This window comes from Ahaetulla prasina, chromosome 3 (assembly GCF_028640845.1).
Source record: "Ahaetulla prasina isolate Xishuangbanna chromosome 3, ASM2864084v1, whole genome shotgun sequence".
NCBI classification, from domain to species: Eukaryota; Metazoa; Chordata; class Lepidosauria; order Squamata; family Colubridae; genus Ahaetulla; species Ahaetulla prasina.
In genome coordinates, this window is record NC_080541.1 from 81,325,350 (window position 1) to 81,348,230 (window position 22,881).

A 22,881-nucleotide genomic window follows, 5' to 3' on the forward strand; every position below is an offset into this window, starting at 1 on the left:
ATTGACTGAGCACAAATATTCTGTGAAAGAAACTGGCCAATTTAAATTTGGAACCCAGATACTTACTCCAAATTAAAGCCCTCTACTCAGACATCCACTTGAGAACTAAATTAAAATACCCATCGTTAAGTTTTACACAATTCCTAATAAGGGCCTATTGTAAAACGATATTGTGTAACTATCCATCACTTGTCAAATAGAGAGAAAACACATCTATGTGGTTCCCCAGTCAGTGAAGATTTTGTTCATGTTTTGTTTGTCAACTGTATGCCCCTTTAGGCTTAGATGTAAAAAAAACCGGGGAATATCTTCTTCCTTGTTCTACTTTTTGAGACTGCTTGACTGTTAAAGATCAAAAGCTCTCCTTACTCTGGGAAAGAGAGATTACTGAACAATGCATTTGCCTGGAGTGGTTTGTCAGATATCAGTTTTTGAAGATGAGTAACATACGAATGTGATCACTCAATATGTACATTTTCCTGTTTTCATTGCCATATTTTTGATTCTGAACATGGATCATTTGTACATGTTAGAAAAGAAAAACAAAATTCATGGCTTTCTTTTTTTTTTTTAATGTTCTAAACCTGGAAAAATGAGTATTTAAATTATTTTGCTTTTAAAAGAACAAATTTGTTCTTGAGTTCAGCAGGAATCCTCAACCAAGGCACTCCGATGTTGGTCCTGAATGAGAAGTTGACAGAATTGCATACATCTCCTGAACATTTTGCTTCTTAAAAACTTGCAATGCTATTATTTAAACTTCCAGAGGATTAAAATTATTCCCTGAAGTCAAGCTGAAAATGGAAGAATGTCAATTCTCACCTGGTTAAATTCCTCATTTCTTTTTCTGCCCATGTCCTAACCATCTTTCTTGGGTTTCCTTTACAGTATCCATGACGAAACCTTGGAATGGCAAGAGGGAGGTTGAATGTTTATTTTATTAAAAAAAAAAACCAACTGAAAAGTGAAATCCAGAAGCAACTACGCAATACAGACTCACCTGAATTCTCCACTCACATATTTATCCCGATCTTTAAACATCAAAATAGAAGTTTTATAAATCTTTATTGCTCTATTCTCGCCTTTTGCAGTGCTGGCGTGATACACATTAGCCTGGAAAAAATGGAAAGAAATATAACAAAAATGTGTCAATATATAAACTGATATATTATATATTATTTGAGAAGTCAACCGTTTTAAAATTACTTTGTTTTAATTAACTACTACATGACACAGAGTTTAATACACATAATAGAGTTTATTTTGGATCACTGGCTGTGGTATATCTGAGTTTAATGAACCTAGCCACTATAGTTTATTAAACATGATTTATTATTAGGTTTAGTATTAATTTTGAGATCTACTGTATATGGTACTCTGGCTACAAAAATGAATCCAATAACTGTCCAGGCTAAATCTACAGATCACAGGGGTACAAACCACACTCTGTTAATACTTCAAATTGCCTTTACTCCTTTCCAAGCAGGTGAACCATGAACAGAATGAAAAAAAAAAGATGCCCACACTTTGAATCATTTTGCATAGAGAGATACCACTCCTATAATAATGATACATAGCATTAATGACCTGAAATAAATACTTCTTTATCATGCATGGTCTATGTGCGGAGGGAAAAATGGCTCTCTGTATTTGTAAGCTTATTTTCACATGTACAAAAAGTTGTTTGGATTGTGTCCTCGATTTGGCGCAGAACTGCTTGAATGAAAAGAGGCACTTAATGACACACTGCAAATTGTAAGTCTGCAAATTATATCATTGCATTCCACATCGGTCTTCTCAAGCATTATGTCAATACCTATTGTTTTTGAAAGGGACAGCCTGCCTGGATAGCCTTTAAGTCTAATCTGACAACAAAAGCAATATTTTTGATTTTAAAAAAGCCTAGAATACACAGTCAGGTTACATTAAGCTGTGGCTTAGAGGACTCAACCCAGGACCCAGCTCGTGAAACCATAGTTACCATATTTTTCTGAGTATAAGACGCACCGGAATATAAGACACACCTTAGTTTTTGGGGAGGAAAGTAAGAAAAAAGCTGATTGGCAGGTAGATTGGCCTCCCAGAATATCCCCAATCAGCTGTTCCCAGAGGTGAATTTTAGCAACAGGTTCCTTGGTTGTGAGCTCTGTGCCTTGCTTTGTTTTGCTTTTTTTTCTGCCTATGAAACTTCTGAAACTCTGTTTCAGAAAAAACTTTTATTTCTGCCTCTGAAAGCCTCCGAAACACAGCTTCAGAAAAAAAAGCCTCTGTTTGGGGGCTTCTTTTCTGAAGCTTTGTTTCTGATGCTGTTTTCAGCCTCTGAAACCTCCATTTGAGAAGCTGGACGGGGATACATTCTGAGTATAAGACGCACCCAGATTTTCACCCTCTTTTTGGTGGGAAAAAGGTGCGTTTTATACTCCAAAAAATATGGTAAGTGCTAAGAAAAAGAATTATAGCAAAACCTGCTTGCTGCCTGCTCTTCTACAGTCACTACTAGAAGTGATTTAGGTGGTGTTTAATTAATCACAGGAAAAGTATGGAGGTAGAAAATTTGCTCTCCTCATGTCAGTCTTGTGAAGTAAACCAGGCAGGAAACATGGTCAGATGAGCTAATTCTACTTTATTATATTTCTTTATTATTACTGTACATTATAAGATTAACAGATTCTTTCAAGTGTTAAAGTACAGTATCTCTCCCCCTCTCCATGCCGCCCCCTTTACAGCCTAAAAACTAGGGTGGGTTTCTTCTGAGCCTTTTGACTCACCCACATTTCTGCCATAGGATAAGTTGCCACCTGATTGTTCCCTTGGCTGTGTCTCTTTGCCCTATCTCCCAAGGACATTCCTACACATCATTACATCTGACAACTGAAACAGAAACTGAAACTGAAACTCAGTCATTCAAGTCCAAGCCTTACTGCATCTTGGCTTTTCAAAGCTAAATCTTAGGTAAATCCTTGCCAGTCTCGATGCAGAAGAATGGAGCCTCTTTGTTCCAAAATGACCTTTCAGAAAAATTATAAAAAGCATGTAATACAAATCACAAGACTTTTTAAAATGCATTGCAAGATTACTTTTAGCAAACTATAGGTTCAGCCAACCTCTTTTCCAGTGCTGACACAACCGTTGATCTCGGATATCACTCCTCTGCTAAGCATCTTGAACAGAATCATTCGTGTTCTTGGGTCCAGGACCTTAGAAAGACAAATCGCCATCAAATCCATTACATACAAAGATGTAGATAAAATCACTTTCAAGTTTAAAATCTAAGAAAGTCCTATTTGTTCAAAGCCAAGATTTTTCTCCCACAATTTTTTTTTTTAATTTACATTTATATCCCGCCCTTTTCCGAAGACTCAGGGCGGCTTACAGTGTATAAGGCAATCGTCTCATTCTATTTGTATATTACAAAGTCAACTTATTGCCCCCCCAACAATCTGGGTCCTCATTTTACCTACCTTATAAAGGATGGAAGGCTGAGTCAACCTTGGGCCAGGCTTGAACCTGCAGTAATTGCAGGCTACTGTGTTCTAATAACAGGCTCCTAACAGCCTGAGCTATCCACGGCCCTTATACCAATTCTTTTTCCAACTTGTTTTCTTTTGCAATTTTTTAATCTGCAAATGCTTTAAAGTTTAAATGTAGGAGCAAAACGTGACTACATCATAAGCCTTTATAGAATGAGGCCAACACTGCTGGATTCATGAAGCATCAGACAAATATCAACTTTATGAAATGAATATGTGTTTCTATCCATTATTGTCTGATTAAGAAATTACAGATCAATGCAGGCAGTCCTCATTTAATGATCAATCATTCAGTGACCATTTAAGTTTATAACAACACTGAAAGGATAGTACTTATGAACTGTTCTCGTAATTGTGGCTGTTGCAGTGACCCTGCAATAACATGATCACAATCTGCAACTTCACTCCCAGCTATCAAGAAGCAAAGTCAATGGGGAAGCTGACAGAAGGCTACAAATACAACCATATGACGTCTTTGCTAAACAACCTGTGGTGGTTTGCTTATGACACCATAGGACAACAGGAAGTGCCATAACTGCCATCAGTAAGCAACACAGTCATGTGATATTGTGCTTTAAGATCACACCGCTTAGTGCAGTGATGGCTAACCTTTTCTGGACCAAGTGTCCAAAGCGTGGCCAAACCCCCAAAATGCAATGCATGCACAGCCCCCATGCATGCCCCTGCCCCTCGCATGTGCATGGGCTCCATGCACGCGCCCCACTCCATGCATGCGCATGAAGCCCCCTGTATGTGCCCCAGCTTATGCATGTGTGCATGCCCCCCCACGTGCCCTGCCCCCCACGCGTGCATGCATGCCCCCCCCACACCCCACTCCCGTGCATGTGCAGCAGAAACCCGAAGACCAGCTGGCCAGTGGGAGGTGCGTGCGCATGCGTGGCGGAGCTGAACCGGAGTGGTGGTTTGCGTGCCCACAGAGAGGGTGCTATGAGCCACCTCTGGCACGTGTGCCATAGGTTCACCATCACGGACTTAGTGACTATAATTCCAGTCCAAGTAAATGAGGGCCACTTGTACAAATATACATATAAATGTGTTGGTCTTAAGGACTACCTTATTTCTTTAAAGAATCCAATTAATCATGGTTTATATTACTGGAAGTCTGCAATTCTCTGACCTTTAACAGAGCAACTGAAATCTTACTGGGTTTTTTTTTCCTCTGAAGGCAGAGAGATACAATCATGAAACTGGAGAATACTTCATTTCTGAGAAAGCTTATATTATTATTATTATTCTACCCATATAACAATTAACTTGGACAAAATATAGTCCAAAAGCATCCATCAATGTGATCTGGAAGCAAACACCTCTCCACCTATATTTTGCCCTCCCAACATCAGATCAGTAGTGCAGTAAAAGTTTCTAAGCATTCTCAGATAGGATTTTGGAATAACCTGATGAAATGGAGAAAACCCATCTAGATAAAGCATTACTGTATAATGTAAAAGGAGGATTTCACATTGACATTACAATGTTATGCACTGCTATTTCAGAACATATCTGGCTGAATAGTTTCCTTTTAAAGGATAAATGCTATGAATTCTCACAATACATTTTTTTACAACTGATAATTCATATCACTTACTTGTTCTACTGTTGCCCTGTCTGATTTATCTTTTACCCGGTACCTAGAAGAAACAAAACATTGTATGATCCATTGTACAGGAATAAAATACAAATATCTCAACACTTAAGCTACAACAGCAATATGAAAATATTCTGGGCCAAGAAACAGAACAGAAAACCTAAAACATTCTCCAAGAATTAAAACCAGGGATCTTCATAACGCAACTTACACAGACTTCAGTCAAGCAACATTAGGGTGGTTTTCAGGAACATAAAATAGTATCACCATTAGATAAGAACATGCCAAAACAAAATTGGAAATAACTAAATTTACCAAACCAATCTTAACCTCACTTTTTAGGAATGCATGCCTAGTCCTAAATGATCAGGCAAAAAATTCTAAGGAGGCATCTGCAGGACTGCAATGTTAATTTTACAAGGTTCTCTTAGAATGTAATATTATATAAAAACATAATGCATTACTATATTAATTGTACTACAAACCCATGCCAATCAATTAATAGCTATATATTCTCTACAACATTTCTGCACATCCATATTACTTACATATCTGCTTCTCTTTGCCTAGACTTCTCTGTAACTTTATTTATAACAGAATCAGCAAAACGCAGCTTGTCTGGAAAACACACATACACACATCCCACTCTTTAAAAATGGCTTCAACACTGCTGTCCAAAAATAATGTGCATAATTTCATTGTGAATGTGCATAATTTCATTGTGAACATACTTCTAGAAAACAAGCAACACGTTTACATTTAAAGTAAGCACAATATACTGTATTTCTGTCAACTGTTTTTCCCCCTTATATTTCTGAAGCCACTCAACTTCTCAATGTCTCTGGAAAACGTGCACAATTAAAAACCACAAAATATATGTGTGAGAGACAGACAGACAGACAAAGAACCAGTGAATCATCCTGAGGGAACAGCTATAACACCATCTTAGAGGAATTTTCTATTCTCCTTCCTATTTCCTATTTTCCTCCCCAAAAAATAAACTGTGTCTTTACACTCCGAAAAATACGGTAGGTCTGTTGTGTATTCTGGAGTTGTTTTTGTATGACATAGTAATACTGCATCTACCAAGGAGGGGAAATCTGTAGTTAGAGACCCAGCAAGAGCAGGCAGGACCTGAAAGAAGGGTCTGTTTAGTTAGTTGGCTGGCGGAATGGTGTCTGAGAACAGACTAGATGATAGCGAGGACAGCTTGGTAATGGTGGTACAATCCAGGAAATCCAGGTCAGGAGTCTCCAATCTTGGTCCCTTTAAGACTTGTGGACTTCAACTCCCAGAGTCCCTCAGCCAGCAAAGCTGGCTAAGGAACTCTGGGAGTTGCAGTCCACAAGTCTTAAAGGGACCAAGGTTGGAGACCCCTGATCCAGGTGGGCTTTGTTTTTCAGCTACAATTTTCAAATCGTAGTGTTTTCCTAATCCTTCTTCCTCTTGTAAGGAAAGATATGGCTGACAGAAAAAAAGAGAAGCTGAGACACATGTCGATTGGCCTACCCTGAAAGGCACCTGTGCAGGATGACCTTCACCATTTCATAATCTTATACTCCTGCTATAGTTGTTAGTAAAATATGATTTGAAATGTGGAACAGGGGGCTACAAGTCTATTTTTGATGAGCCAAAACTTTATTTCAAAACAGAAACAAATAAAATCAGAGTTTTTGTACATCTCCCAGAGGCATTTTAATAGTTTCCCATGAAAGATTAGCACATTAATCCATTGAATTTCATCTTTTAAAAACTATCACCTGATTCAGTCCCTTTGGAATCCCGGAATTCTACATGGGTCCACTTACCTAGATTGATTTTATTTTCAAACTTTCTTAATGCTTTATCTGTAGGTGTAGACATTTTGGCTGCATTGCTGCTGGGAATCTGTTTGTTTGCCTGAAAAAAGATGTTATTAAGTAAACTCCATTTTAAAACCATTCCAAAGGCACACTTTTACAGATCCTTAATCTGAAAAACGATAAAAAAGGCAATTGCATGATTACGTCCCCCAGTACTATCCGTATTATGTACAAATTCCCCAGGCTTGCAAACACTAGTTAGCATGTATAGTCAAGTGCTCTATAACCTTATCCATGAATAAGTTTCATTAGAGCAGGGGTCTGCAACCTTAAACACTCAAAGAGCCATTTGGACCAGTTTCCCACAGAAAAGAAATCACCGGGAGCCAAAAACCTGGGTGGGCATGGCCAACTCGATGTCACTCACTCCCACCCAGTCACAGGACACACACACCCAGCCATGCTGACCCAGGTTTTGTGGCTCCTTTGTGTGCGAACAGATATATTTCTCTCTATATATATATATCTTTCTTTCTCTCTCTCTCTCATCTCCTCCCCCTCTCTGCCTCGTATATGTGTGTGTGTTCCCTCTTGAACCATTTCCAAAAACAGGCAAGGATTGGTGGGTTGTGTTTTTTTGGTTGATATTGTTCTTCCTTCGTCTTTGGGTGCTTTTTACCATATTTAAATTAAGAGTCATTTCAGGATCTCAGATAAATTAAGCTCTTTTGTCCCCCTGATGTGCCTCCCTGTCAGCTGAACCCACCACTGGCTGGCCCCTCCCCTCCCTGTCACTCCTCGCCTGAGAAGGTAAAGGCGACGGTAGGCGATGGAGACTCGCTTCATATTCCAGAGAGGGGGCGAAGCACCCCTGTACTTGCCATATCTCACAGGCGCTTCTTCGGGCCCTTGTTGGTGCTGCATACACCTTGGTCGCTCAGGGAGACGCGTGACTTGCTCTCTGCCCCGAGACACTGGCTCGGCCTGGCTGTGGCCGATTCCAGTACTGTTGCCACCTCCTTAGCTTGCCCGCTGCTCTCACAGCGCCTTGTGCAGCACAGTTCAATTTAGCATATTTCACAACAGGGGAGACGGTGTCCCCCTCCTCCAACTGGAGCCCATTATGATGCAGAGGATCGCCCGCAGCCGGGCTGGGCCAGTGTCTCAGGATGGAGAGCAAGTCGTGCATCTCCTCGAGCAACCAAGGTGCGCACAGCATGAACAAGGGCTGGAAGAAGCGCCTACGAGATATGGCAAGTATAGGGGTGCTTCGCTCCTGCTCTGGAATATGGAGCAAGTCTCCATTCCCCACCGTCACCCTTACCTTCTCAGGCCAGGCGTGGAGTGATTGGGAGGGAAGGGCGAGGGGCGGGGCCAGCCAGTGGTGTGTTCAGCAGACAGGGAGCCACAGCAGGGGGACAAAAGAGCCGCATGCGGCTCCAGAACTGCAGGTTGCAGATACCCGCACTAGAAAAAGAGGGAATGCAGAATTCTGTGACCCATTCCAAATGCATCAATCACAATTAAGGCCACAGGAGCAAAAGCATATATTTGTTGTTATATTTGTTAAGCATATACTCAATAATAATAATAATAATAATAATAATAATAACAACAACAACAACAACAACAACAACAATAATAATAATAATAATACCAGCTAACCTAAAAAACACATTTCATCAAATGCAGGAAGTATAGTAAGACATGAAACTTGACTTTGGGAAGGCTAAAAACAGTGGGAGTTTTGCATTGAGTTTAGTGAGGAGCAACAGCATAATGGGATGCACCCAGTGAAAAAGAACCCAAAGATTTTAACAGATGCACCTCCTTTCCCTTTTTTAGTCCTTGTGTGACCAGAAAAAACAGATCAGAATTCCATTTGAATTAGTTGGTGGCTTAGCAATGCATGCACATCAAGAACTGAGGTTTAAAATAAAATATAGGCCCATACACTAAATCACCACAATTCCTAGATTCTTTAGCTGGCTAGAGTTTATTTTAAACTACAACTTGGTTTGTGCATAACAAGCTGAATTAGCTAAAATGACACGGAATTCTGGTTTACTCTTCCTCTGGGTTGTGTGAATGGAAAAAAAAAGGAAATGCTCAAGCTTCATATGTTGCATGCCTGTCATTTATGCAAGTAGCACTAAGCTATGGCTCACCATCACACATTAAGACAGCAATTAACCTTAGGTAGTATTAGGTGCTAAAACTCCTGAAACTATCAGCTAGTCTCTACAAGAGGCTAGGACATTTTTTTGTTATTCAAAACAAAATGGAATACTTAAGCATTGAGACTATTGACTTTCCCAATGCACTGAGACTACTTTCCTATAAAATAATTGTAAAGGTTCAAATTAAAATGCCCGCAAGTGTAGTTTACAGCCAAACATATTGTCACATAAAAACTAAATCCACACATTGTGGTAAGCCAGGATCGTGGCCTGGTTTTATACCGTGTTTCCCCTGTCTTATATTTTTTTTGAAGCCTGAAATAAAATAAGCACTTGTCCTTATTGCCATGTACTCAAAAGCCTGATTGGGCTTATTATCAGGAGGTGTCTTATTTTGGGGGAAACATGGTAGTCATGTTATACTACAATTTGCTACTAGGTCAAAACAAGATATACCCACAGTCATATAATTTGATAGTCTATAGCAGGGGTGTTAAACTCACATTGTCACGGCATTGTCATGTGACGTATCAGTACTTTCCCCCCCCTTCGCTATACTGGGCAAAGGCGTGGCCAGCATGTGACGCATCCAGACCGCAAGTTTGATAGCCCTGATCTTATAGGAATCAGGGCAAATACATCTAAAAGTAACAGATAAAAATCCACTTATTACACACCTGTAGGTTTCTTCCCCCAGCCATTGGATTCCGTTTTGTCAGCTTTCCCATATCATCATCCCAATCCCATCCATCTTCCTCATCCTCAGAGCTCTCATCAGATTCATCTGCATCGGCTTCCTCATTCAAATGGGACTGTTGCATTTTAATCACCACCTTTTCTTCCTGAGATGGCTGAGCAACCTGCGCGGCTTCGCTATTTTTTTTAAAAAAAGAATATTTAGTAAACCCTTAATAGGCTGACTCCATAGAGGTTTCAAAACAATGGAGACAGCATACATTGGACACGCTGCTATAGTGAGCATAACTAGTCAGAAAACATCCATTTACTAAAAGACGCTAACTCTCCCGGGATACTTTCTACAATCCCAGTGGGAACTTTATTAAACTCCTAAGTATTGATGCAAATACATAGAGTGATATTGATTTTTACAGTATATTTGTCTCCTTTTTATAAGGGAAGTGGCGGGTCAGTGGCTAAGATGCTGAGCTTGTCGATCAAAAGGTCAGCAGTTCAGCGGTTTGAATCCCTAGTGCTGTGTAACGGGGTGAGCTCCCGTTACTTGCCCCAGCTTCTGCCAACATAGCAGTTCAAAAGCACGTAAAAAATGCAAGTAGAAAAATAGGGACCACCTTTGGTGGGAAGGTAACAGCGTTCTGTGCGCCTCTGGCATTTAGTCATACTGGCCACATGATCACGGAGACGTCTTCGGACAGTGCTGGCTTTTTGGCTTTGAAATGGAGATGAGCACCGCCCTCTAGAGTCAGGAACGACTAGCACATATGTGCGAGGGGAACCCTTTCCTTTTTACTTCGTTTTAGCTAAAAACACATTTAAAAGGACAGATAAGTCATGGTGCCTAGAGGTCACCAAAGGATGGGTCTGAAGGTGCGTGGATGTATCAGGCCAACAGTGTAACAGAATTCTCCAGACTTGCTGGAAAATAGGTCTCACTCTCCAACCTTTAACTTGGGTAAGGCTGATGGAAGTTGGGATGTGATGAACTCTGCAATTCTATGGTACATAATAATATGAATAGCATTTTTTCCCGTTTAATTTACCGTACCATGGCCCGGTACATATTTTAGTGGCAACTTTTATAAATATCCAAGAGTTTCAGGAACTATATGCCAACCTAGACTTTAAGTTGTGCACAATTGATCTATAAGAAACTGCTGGAGGTAGTCATTTTAAGATTTGGAACAAGATATCATTTGTATGTTATAGTATCCATCCATCCCTCACTTACTTTCTTTCCATTCCACCTGAATCAAGTGAGTACATGGACTGGATCAGTATTTGGATGACAGTCAATAACCTAAGATTGAATTCTGACAAGATGGAGACACTGTTGATTGATTGATACTCTAAGATCTAATGACATCCTCTTTACATAATTCCTTAGCTTTGATGGTGTATCAGATATTAAAATTCAGTTCAGTTGACTATTTAACACAGGGGTATCAAACTTGCTGCCCACAGGCCGGATGTGTCACATGCTGGCCATGCTCATCCCCGGTTTAGCGAAGGGGGAAGAAGTCACGATACATCACGTAACGTGATGTCACGAGTTTGACACCCGCGATTTAACACATTCTCTTCATATAGGTTTCTGGGTTCTTCTAATGGAAAGGAAGTTTGTATTCTTTGTTTTCCAGTTCACTCCATTTGTATCTTCTATTCGATGTATAGCTTTATAGCATTCCATTTATATAGTTCATTCCATGTATAGCTCAAATCTGATTGGATTTATAAGAGGTGTGGATTTCAACTCCTGAAAATTGCCGGCTGGGAATTTGGGACTTGATGTCCACATCTATTAACAGAGGCTAAGTTTAAGAAACACTGATTTAGGGGATTTTATTTGTGTACGCATTATCTCTGGTTGGTTATGAAAAATAGAACATATTAATAAAGAGCTGAGCAATAATTAACTTCCTCACATAAAGGACGAAAGAGGCAAATGGCATGAACACAGAGATGACAAGTGCAAACATTTTTGATTATTAGATCATTTTTTCAATCATAGTATTTTTTTTATCTAAAACCACTGTAATAATACTTTGCAAACATGGCAAATCAAGTAATTATTTTCTTAGATGCGTACAAAAAAATTGGGACCTGTTTCTGATAATAAAGGGCCAGAATAACCAATAGAAAGTGAACAAGGTTTATCTGAAAAAGCTCATTTGCCTTGTATAACCTGAAAAGCATTTCTGCATTACCTGTCTGAAGTGTCAGCATCATCAAATTGTCCTGGGACTATCAAACTCATAATTTCTTCTCTGTAATTCATTACTGTTGTTACAGGATCTTTGATACTGTACTCCCAGTCTTCTATAAAGTATTTTTTATAGATGGATGCTATAAAGAGAAGCATATTGTACATTATAATGTATATGGTATATGGATATATATGGATTACACAACATTGCAAGTGATGCCTTACATAGCAGATCCTAATTATGCATGTTCTGAGTTATGTGTAACTACAACACAATATCTGTGGATAACCAGTAGAATGTAACTTGCTATATAAGCTGTCTATTAGGCACGAAGTTTAACACAAAACATTTAATATGTTTAATTTGTACTAAAGAGGATTTTATACAAGCAAAATTCAGGCATATTTTTCAGGCAATAAAATCACTTACCCTGGCTATGTTTAAACTTTGTCTGCGATGGCTTCATTCTTCAAGGGGGAAAAAAAACCAACATGAAATTCCCCCCTCCCTTCCAACCAGCCTTTGGGGTCAAAAACCTCTGATTCTGGAAGTCATTCCCAAAGAAAGCATAGCAGATATTGGTGGGCAGGATATGATAATTAAGGAGCTCAAGGACTCTATTAAAGAGTTCCAGTTTTTCAGTGTCCATTGCATTTGGGTGAAATAATAGCAGTAATAATAATCTGCTGCCAAGCAAGAGATATAGAGATGATCACGTTTTCCCTTTATTTTTCATCAACTTTATTCCAACATTGGAAATACTTATTCTTCCTTCATCTTTTCTTCAGGAAGAATAAATGTTTCTGTTTCAATGCTAGTATATGCTGAAATCATACTAAAGCAAGCATAAGAATTATTTTTAAGTAAACCTGAAGGAGAAGCAACATAAAACACCTTTTCAAAAAATTAATTTCTTTTTCTCTGGCCTACAATATTCCATCTCCTTTCTAAATCTATTCCAACTTCAATCATAGTTCAAGCTGGCCAGCTTGCACTGATTTCAACAAAGTTCAGCTTTTGTCTCTGCTCCCAATACGCAACGTGGATCTTCAAAGAATTGGCATTATGTCCCAAAGGCAGTCTTGTCATTCCTTTTAATACAAGCCAATGCTTAATATCCCCAGCAGTGTACAATGGAGACCTGTATCATAAAACCTATATGCCATTCATATCGTTTGCACCTGGATAAAATGGATAAAAATGCATTTCACAGCATAATGTGTGGAACAGTGTTAACCTGCATACAATATTTGGAAGTTGAGGTTCTCTGCACTGGTGATTTATAGGCCATTGTTATTGTGACATGTAATTAGCCAGAGTTCTTAGTATCACAGCGTATATATGTATATATATCATCATGAAGTGTTGTATCAATAAGTGTTAAATTTGTACCCTATTACCATCAAGTGTTGCAAGTGTTGTACCTTGATGAACGTATCTTTTCTTTTATGTACACTGAGAGCATATGCACCAAGACAAATTCCTTGTGTGTCCAATCACACTTGGCCAATAAAAAATTCTATTCTATTCTATTCTATTCTATTCTATTCTATTCTATTCTATTCTGTGTGTGTGTGTGTGTGTGTGTGTATGCGCGCATATGTATATATATGTATATATGTATGAATTTATGTATATATATGTATATATGTATGTATCTTTGTATATACACACACACACACATACATATATACATACATACATACATACGCTTCCCAATTTAGTATCAGCCCTGGGATCCTATTAGAGGATCCCCGGGCTGAGACTAAATTGGGAAGCAAGGGAGAAAAAAACATTCTGGAAGGCAGCAAATCACTTCCGCCAGTAAGACTTGTCACCAAGAAATGATCGACACAGTATTATGTTTATTCCGCTTTTCAGGACGTGGGAAGGGGGGAAGCTTTCCAGGGGAGTTCAAATAAGAAGTTAAACTACAGAGTAGCATTCATTCATTTCCAATGAATGGAAAAGCTTAATAGCGACCCAAAATAACTTATACAGTCCAACAGATCACAAAGTGTCAAAGCCAGTGAGACCATTCTCTAAAAACAGACTTCCTGCACCCTTCACACTGCCGAGGAGGCAACGTGCCAAATATTTTAACCCAGCGCTAAAGCGCATTGTACTCACCAGCCTCGGGACTGGTTCGCCCGGAAAGATTCCGACCCACGAGGTCGGAACCAACACGCCTTTCGGGCTCGAAGCGTCACAAGCTGCGAGCTACGGTTCCTGCAGAGGCTCACGCGCAGTCGTTTGCGAACGCGTTTCCTGAACGGCGGCTGGGACGCATCGGATGCTTTCGTTGAATTTGCGGATGACAAATTCACTATTTTTGGCGAGAGCCTGGAAAGACCCTTCATTTTGGATTACTTAAAATTAGGGAGCTTCCTTCCCACAATGTGGATTGCAAATATCCGAAGGAGCGCGAAATGGACTAAAGGGTTGTTTCTTGCCATCTCGTGGTCATCTGGGGCTTTGCAATCCGAGGTAATTCGGATGAAGAATGTAGATGCCTGTTATTAAATTATTATTATAATGACACTTCGATATTTTTTTAAAAAAAACGGAAAAACATTTTAACGAAACTTCGAGTACTTTAATTTTTGAATACTCAACGGAATTTAGGATTACATTATTTTGGGTATAAGTGCAGTGTGAAATAAATATATTTTATGGATGATAAAATATAAATTATACCTACATACATATTTACTATAAGGGATGTGGTGGCTCAGTGGCTAAATTGATCGAAAGATCGGCAGTTCAGCGGTTCAAATCCCTAGTGCCATGTAATGGGATGAGCTCCCGTTACTTGTCCCAGCTTCTGCCAACCTAGCGGTTCAAAAGCATGTAAAAAATGCAAGAAGAAAAATAGGGACCACCTTTGGTGGGAAGGTAACAGCGTTCCGTGCATCTTTGGCGTTTAGTCATGCCAGGTACATGACCACAGAGACATCTTTGGACAACGCTGGCTCTTTGGCTTTGAAATGGAGATGAGCACTGCTCTCTAGAGTCGGGAACGACTAGCACATATGCATAAGGGGAACCTTTACCTTTACTTTACATACATACTGGGTGTGTGTATATACACATACATATATAAAAATATATTTAATATACACCATAAAATATTTTTTGTTGACAATAGTTTGGCCATCATGGTATATGTCATCTGTGATGTTAATATCCTTACTGAGCCATAATTTATTCAACCCTATTTGGGGGTTTACATGACACTCAGAATTATAATTGACAATAATGATGGACTGGATTCACTTGATTTCATTGTAGTTTAGGGAGTCAAAGCTGAACACATGTTGACACTTCTGTTTTTGGCATAGGAAGCAGTCAACTGTTGTTTAGTCAGATAATTGGCTGTACTATCTCTTGGAACACTACTGCAGAAGTAACTGGAAATTTACAATTTGGAAACTTTTCTCAACATGGTTTAAGAATTCCATGCACCCCTCATTTTAGAAACCCTTCAATTCCCCCCCCCCCGAGTTATTAGTAAGCCCCAGTAGAGCAAAGTTGAATATATAGCATAAAACAGTATGGGAAATTGCCAAGCATCAAAACTAATTTTAAAAAATGTTTTAAAAAACCTGTGTTTCCTATCTGGTAAGGAGGCCAAATTAGAGCAACAAATACGGGTAAATAGGAATAGAGGATTGTGATTCCAGAGAAGCTCCTTCTTAACTTAGACCTGTGATGGTGTATATCACAGGTGGCACATGGAGCCATATTGGTGGGCATGCGAGCTCAGCTCCGGTGCTGCTGGGCCCACCGGAAGTAGGGAAACAGCCTGTTTCCTTCTTCCGCAGCGTCTGGGGTGGGGTGGGGAAGGCCCGTTTTCGCCCTCCCCAGGCTCCTAGAGAGGCTCTGGAGCCTGGGGAGAGCAAAAAATGGGCCTACTGGGCCCACCATGCCATCACATGACAAAAGCTGGGGGAGCATGGTGGAGTCGCGCACAAATTCAGGGGGCACATAGAATTCAGGGGGCACATAGAATTATGGGTACCCACCCAGACTCCCCACGCTTTTGGTACGCAATGGCGAAAAGGTTAGCCATCACTGACTTAGACAGTCCAGCTAAATATATGGGTTAAGAGAGAGAGATTTCATTGCTATGGCCTAAACATAAACTAGAATGGTGAAATTCTGGGCTGCAAAAAATTCGGAATATTAGATGGCAGAAAAATGGTACAGATTACAGAAGCCTCAATCTAAACTTTTATTTAGGGGTGATTTGATAGCCTTATAAAAGCACCTCAAAAATTAAGCAACAAACATGTTCTCTATTTGCTACCATGAAATGTAGTGCTAACTATCACTTGGCTGGCATCAAAAAAGGGTTGGACCAATTCATGGAGGTGTGTAGCTCCCTCTGAAGTCCATGTGCTGGAAGACTTAGTAGGCTTCCCTATGCAGATGGTTGCCTACTGTGAGACAGACTTCTGGACTAGATAGGCACCTCTCCAGCGGGGCATTGCTTATCTTCTGTTCTTACAAATTTTATAGCTTCCAAGCAGCCACTGCTTCAGCCAGGGCTCAGACCTTAATTTCAGAGTTAGCTTGGTCAATATCGGGAATCATCATTATAATGTTTACCTAATCCAGGCACTACAATGATCTTCAGGGTCTAAAAGCCCATTTCTTGATTGCATCCCGCTGATCTTGGCTGACTTTGAAAAGCTCAACGAAGTCAGACCTCAGGGCTATGCAAATAGAAAATCAACAAGAAATTCTAAACTTATAGCCAAGATTGGGAAATCAGAATATATATATATATCCAGAAGCAATAATTTCTTGATTGCATCCCGCTGATCTTGGCTGAATTTGAAAAGCTCAACGAAGTAAGACCTCAGGGCTATGCAAATAGAAAATCAACAAGAAATTCTAAACTTATAGCCAAGATTGGGAAATCAGAAAATATATATATATCCAGAAGCAATAATAGCTTAGCATTTCTGCTAAGAATTTTACAAGGTCCAATGTCTTTGAAGTCATAGGAACCAGTTTTGGCTGGAAAGAATCCATTTATTTAATCATTTATTTAGTGTTTATTTATTTGGAGGAAAAATAGCCTGAAAACTTCACAGTGTTTTGCAAATTTTTGGCCTGGATGAAAGATAGGATATATTAAGGATGGTCATCTGGATAGCCAGTTGGGTGATTTTGAGCTAGTCACTCTCTCTCAGCCTGGCCCACCTCACAGGGTTATTGTGGAGAAAATAGGGTGAGAAAGGTATATTGGATATGTTTGCCACCTTGCGTTATATGTCTAAATAATAAAGATAGAATACAAATAAATAAAATAAAAATAAGCAGGTGATTTGGATAGCCAAAGATGTTGTTTAACCAGAAAGCCTCTGTTCTTACTTCAATGCATTTTGAGCAAAAATAACTAAGTGTTCCATACTGGAGTATAATTTATGCTGAGGTGCAGCCCAGCCACATTCAGGAGAGTCTATGGAGCTTGTGGGTGCATGATTTGGAGTGGCCCTGAAGCTAATTGTGCAAAACAATACCTTGGCAAAGATTAATTGATCTATGGATTGACTAGAATGAGATTTTCCTGTGCAGAGAACAATCATTTTTATTTTCTTTCATTGTTGTTTCTTTTGGTGGGCAAAATGTCCTGATCAGAGAAACAGTTATATTCTATGCTTAATTTTAAATGTTGTATTATATTAATTTTAAATTGAAACAACTTAGAATATGTACCACCTTCAGCATTTTCTGCTTCAGGATGGGACCTGCCCTCCTTTGTCTTTTCTCCCTTCTCCAAAATGGAGTAGGCAGAACTGGAGTTTTGTCTAGACCAAACACAAAGTCTAAGCCTTAATAATTTTGAATCTCATTCTGAGGCTCTCTCAAAGTATAAATGGTGGGCTTATTAGGGGCTCTGCTCCATGGCAAAGATGCCCCACTGATGCTACTGCCCCAAAAAATGGGAGAGAGACTCCTTCTCTTATCTGCTCACAGCAGCAGCCTGGAACACAGCTACTCCTGGGCAGTGGCTCTGGGTGGGGCAACTGAGCCATTGATAAGCAGATGGGGCCTGAAAGTATCTTTCTTACTGCCTGGAGGCCCAAGAAGCCAGGTTTAGACCTATTTGCCTAACTTAAAATAAAAGCCACAATTGACTGGTTTCACTCAGCACAATAACCCTAACCCACAGTTTATAAGTCAAATAAGACGTTAAGCCATGGAAACATGTCAAATACATCATAACATCATTTAGGTTTAATTGACTAAATCACAACTGGCTGGATTGACCAACTCGTGCCTGCAGAAGGTGGACAAATCACTTTAATCCTATTCCTGATGAGCACTGTTATTTTCCCCTTTTCTGTTTGGTAGGCATAATCTCTATCTAGTTGATAGAAAGGCAAAAAGTGGCCACTATCTCAAAATAATCCCAGAATTGTCTTGTGCAACAATAGTCTGCAGATTATCTGAAGGGATATTAAGAAGGGGACTTGGGATTCCAGAGGAGTTTCTGCTCAAGAAAAATTACCTCATAAATATGTCATTTCTACATTTGTTACCATTTCATTATTTTACAATCGTCCAATGCAAGTTTTGCTCTTAATTCTTTCTGTTTCTCATTATTTTTTATTTTATTTTTATTTTATTTGATTTTTATACCGCCCTTCTCCCGAAGGACTTGAAACGGTTGCACATTCTGGAATTTATCCTGACGGTGGTTTTGCCTAAAAAACTATCCCTCAGGTACAAGTAGGACTAGCAAACCTGGACTACAAAAATCTGGAAGATACTAGATGGCAGTAAGACTAGAAAAGAGTAGATCAATGTTTCTTAAACTGTTTGAACCAATGACCCATTTTCCCCAAGGTGAAATAATGTTATTATCACACACACACAACACAACATCACAGTCTTTGTTATTTTACACAAGTGGCTTAGCAATAGCATCCCACCTGGATCCTAGACTTAGAAACAAGCACAATTACAAATTATATCATTACTGTCAGGAGAGGTCCAAATTACCCCCAATTTAAGAACCACTAGAGTAGATGATAGCAAAATTTTCAGTATCTCTGTGTTCACCATTTAATGGGTATTTAGATTTTTGCAATCCAGAGCTAGGTGGAACAATTTAAGTAAAGACACTGGTGGACAATTAATTTACAGTCCAAGATCTATCTTAGGTCACTTGCTACACCGACATTAGCTGACCATAAAAGATGTCAGAAATGTGCAATGTAAAATGTTCATTATGGTACTGGAGTGGGTGTTTTAAAAATATAACTGTTGCAATAAAATACAATTTAGCCTGCCTTTCTGTAAATGTCAGGAATCTTCAAATTCTCCAGAATTCAGGAGGTCATGAAAATATTTGCATTATTGTCATTAGGCCTATAGACAATTGTTAATATTATGAATACAAAGCATAGAATTTATAGAATAGAATAGGAGCAGGAACCCAGCACAGCTACCACGTCCCACTGTTTGACCCTCACCATAAGTGATTTCCTAGAGCAAGGGTCTCCAACCTTGGCAAATTTAAGCCTGGTGGACTTCAACTAACGGAATTCCCCAGCCAGCAAAGCTGGCTGGGGAATTCTGGGAGTTGAAGTCCTCCAAGCTTAAAGTTGCCAAGGTTGGAGACCCCTGTCCTAGAACAACTGCAAAGCTAGAAAAGCACAGGAGAAAGCCATATTTTGTTAGACAGCTTTGACACTGGTGGTGCCTAAGAGAAAGCAAACAGAAATATCAGATAGGCTGATTGGAGAAAAGATGACACTTTGGAAGCAAATAGGATTCTTTTTTTATTATTTTATTTTTGGATAAGGTCAGCAAATGAAACAGAAATCCTAGGTATCCCCAGAGGGTAATCCAGTCCTTAAAGAGTACTTCTGACCATTAGTTTCCATTGGACTGAAACAGGGTGCTTCAATAAGTGCTAAGAATGTTAAACTTTTCAGAAAGAAAATTTAATCCAGGATTCCAACTTCCAACCCCAATGTAGGTTTTTTTTCTCATAGTTCCTCTCCCTGACCCCCACCAAAAACTGTGTTCACTCAATATACTGAGATGTACCATAAGGTTTAATCTAATACAGGAGTGTCCAATCTTGGCAACTTTAAGACTCAGAAATGCTAGTTGGAGAATTCTGGGAGTTGAAGTTCACAGATCCTAAATTTGCCAAGGTTGGAGACTCCTAATCTAATCTAAAGTATAGTTCAGGATTACTGGGTATAATGAACCCAGCTAGCTGTAGTAAATGCTGGAAACAGCAAAAGCCACCAAAACTCAAGGTCACATAATTGCAGGATGCTGCAAACGGCCATAAATGCAAGCTGGTTGCCACGCACCGAAACGCAATCATGGAACCATGGAGGGTGCAGCCATCAGAACTTTGAAAACAGGTCATAAGTCACTCTGGGGAGATTCATGGTAACTTCCAATGCTCGCTAAGCAGCAAGTTGTTAAGTGAGGACTGTCTGTAATGTTTTGAAGGAACCAGACCAAGGAGAGGCTTTTCAAAACTTGTGTCTACCCTCATTTTCTTCTGTAGTGTCACCATCTTCTAGTCATTCTTAGGTATTGCTGTCTTCTTCCTGGGAATCTTATGCCTGCTGTCAATCATCCTGACAATCTCTCCATTATACAAAAGTGGCTATGAGAATAAGGAAGCCTTTTATGATAGCAAAAGAGAACTAATTACTGATTAAAGTGCTGCCAGAAACCAGGAGACTGTGAGTTCTAGTCTTGTTTTAGGCATGAAAAACTACCTAGGTAACTTTGGGCTAATCACTCTCTGTCTACAGGCTTGTTGTTGTGTGGGGAAATAGGAGAGGAAGGAATATTATACAATTTGCTACCTTACTTATCAAGTAATAAAGGTAGGATAAAGATCTAATAATGCATTAATCTTGAGGAGAGGAATTAATAATAATGGCTGAGAAGAGCCTCACTTATCCTTTTTGTTGGCACTACAATGATTTCTGAGAGCAGCCTGCAGAGCAGCAGAGCACTGCAGGTAAATGCAGGTAACCTTCAGCTCGGATGCAATTTTCCTAAATCATGGTTTGGATGGCAGGCTTGAATGCAAGTCAGGGAGGTGCTGAATAGTCCACTAAAATTTTCCCATGAAATGAAGCACCTAGTTGTAATGGCCATATATATTTTTACAACATTGTCCCTCTTTTCATAAACTAAATTAAACACTTGTTTTGTATTTCTTGGACTTTCCATTAGTTAATTGAGTACCAGTTTTAAGAGACAGATAGGATATAAATTAACAATACCTAGGGTTCTTTCATCAATCTAATGCCAATTTGTAGCTTCCAGTCTCTTTTATGCTCTTCTCTCTGAATACACAGAAAACTACTTATGTACTACTTTGTACACGTAATAAATAGCCTTCTCTAAGTTCTGTGTAGCTGCATGCCATTACAGAGATAGCATAAAAGCTGCTGTAGGAGAGATGGGGCAATCTACCCCAGAAAGAACTTGTACCCCTCTACTTAACAGCAGATAGCCATATACAGTATCAGAGTCCCCTTCAGTCCTTAATAATTGCACTGTAACTTCAAATCCACTATCTATATTTTCCTTTTTAAAAAAGCTTATCAAGAAAGAGCAGTTCTGGCTCAAGTTGCAAGTTTGTCACCTATTCTTCTTCATCTTGAAATGGACGTAACAATGCAGGTTTTGCTTTAAACTTCAGCTTCCAGAAAGGTAATATCTTTACACTATTATTATTAGTGTAGCTGGAAATCTGGACATTATAAATGATCCGTTATATGAACAGGTCTTGTAGATTGTTTGCAGTCAGTGACTAGTCAGAGCCTTTCCCTCCAGATCAGGTAAGACAATGAGATACATTTGGTAAAAAGAGGAGGATGCTGACATTCAGATATGACAAAAATAACAGAATTGGAAGGGACTTTGGAGGTCTTTTCTAATCCAACCCCCTGCTCAAGCAGAAAACTCTATACCATTTTGAACAAATGTCTGCCAATCTTTTCTTTAAAATTTCCAGTGCTGGAGCACATACAACTTCTGGAGGTAAGTTGTTCCACTGATTAATTGTTCTAACTGTCAGGAAATTTCTCCTTAGTTCTTATTTATTTATTTATTTATTTATTAATTGAACTTATATACCGCACCATCTCCCGTAGGACTCAGGGCGGTTCACAAGCATATTAAAACAGTACAATAAATAAACATTAAAACCCAATTAAAACTAGATAATATCATAGCCTGGTCACTAAAAAATAAAAAAACCTATAAAAACCCCATTAAAATATGCTAAAACCTTTTATCTTAGGCTAGTCCTGCACGCTGAAACAATAGAGTCTTCAGTTCCCGTCTGAAGGTCCGGAGGTCGGGTAGTTGTCGTAATCCTGGAGGAAGCTCGTTCCACAGGGCTGGTGCCGCCACAGAGAAGCGCCAACCTGCATTGTTTGGTTGACGGCACCCTGAGGAGGCCCACTCTGTGGGAGCGCACAGGTCGTTGGGAGGCAATCGGCGGCAGAAGGCGGTCTCGAAGGTATCCCGGTCCTAAGCCATGGAGTTCTAGGTTGGTCCTCTCCTTGACTAATTTCCATCTATCGTTCTTGTCCTGTTTTCAGGTTCTTTGGAGAATAGGCTGATCCCTCTTCTTTGCGGCAGCCCCTTAGCCTTATATATTGGAACACTGCCATCACATCATCCCTAGCCTTTCTTTTCATTAAATTAGACATACCCAATTGCTGCAACAATTCTTTGCATGTTTTATCCTCCAGCCCCTAGTCATTTTTGTTATTCTTCTCTGCACTCTTTCTACAGTCTTAACATCTTTATATCGCGGTGACCAAACCTGGATGCAAAGAGTGCCTAGGT

At 39.5% G+C, this 22,881-nt stretch overlaps 1 protein-coding gene across 6 annotated transcripts in view; it reads right to left on the reverse strand.

Annotated features, from left to right (window-relative positions):
* RIOK1 (RIO kinase 1) overlaps positions 1-14,291 on the reverse strand; it is a 63,473-nt gene extending 49,182 nt beyond the window's left edge. For 5 of the 6 annotated variants that reach the window (XM_058176468.1, XM_058176466.1, XM_058176463.1 and 2 more), the window contains exons 1-9: positions 14,152-14,291; positions 12,022-12,160; positions 9,796-9,991; positions 6,945-7,035; positions 5,685-5,754; positions 5,137-5,179; positions 3,105-3,197; positions 1,001-1,113; positions 823-903 (exon numbers count right to left, since the gene is read on the reverse strand). In XM_058176468.1, coding sequence (XP_058032451.1) covers positions 823-903; positions 1,001-1,113; positions 3,105-3,197; positions 5,137-5,179; positions 5,685-5,754; positions 6,945-7,035; positions 9,796-9,991; positions 12,022-12,092 — 758 coding nt within the window. In that variant the 5' untranslated portion in view covers positions 12,093-12,160; positions 14,152-14,291. Of the gene's footprint in view, positions 1-822; positions 904-1,000; positions 1,114-3,104; positions 3,198-5,136; positions 5,180-5,684; positions 5,755-6,944; positions 7,036-9,795; positions 9,992-12,021; positions 12,161-14,151 lie in introns of those variants that run through there. The other variant, XM_058176469.1, reaches the window with a different exon arrangement.
* Positions 14,292-22,881: the final 8,590 nt, after the last annotated feature.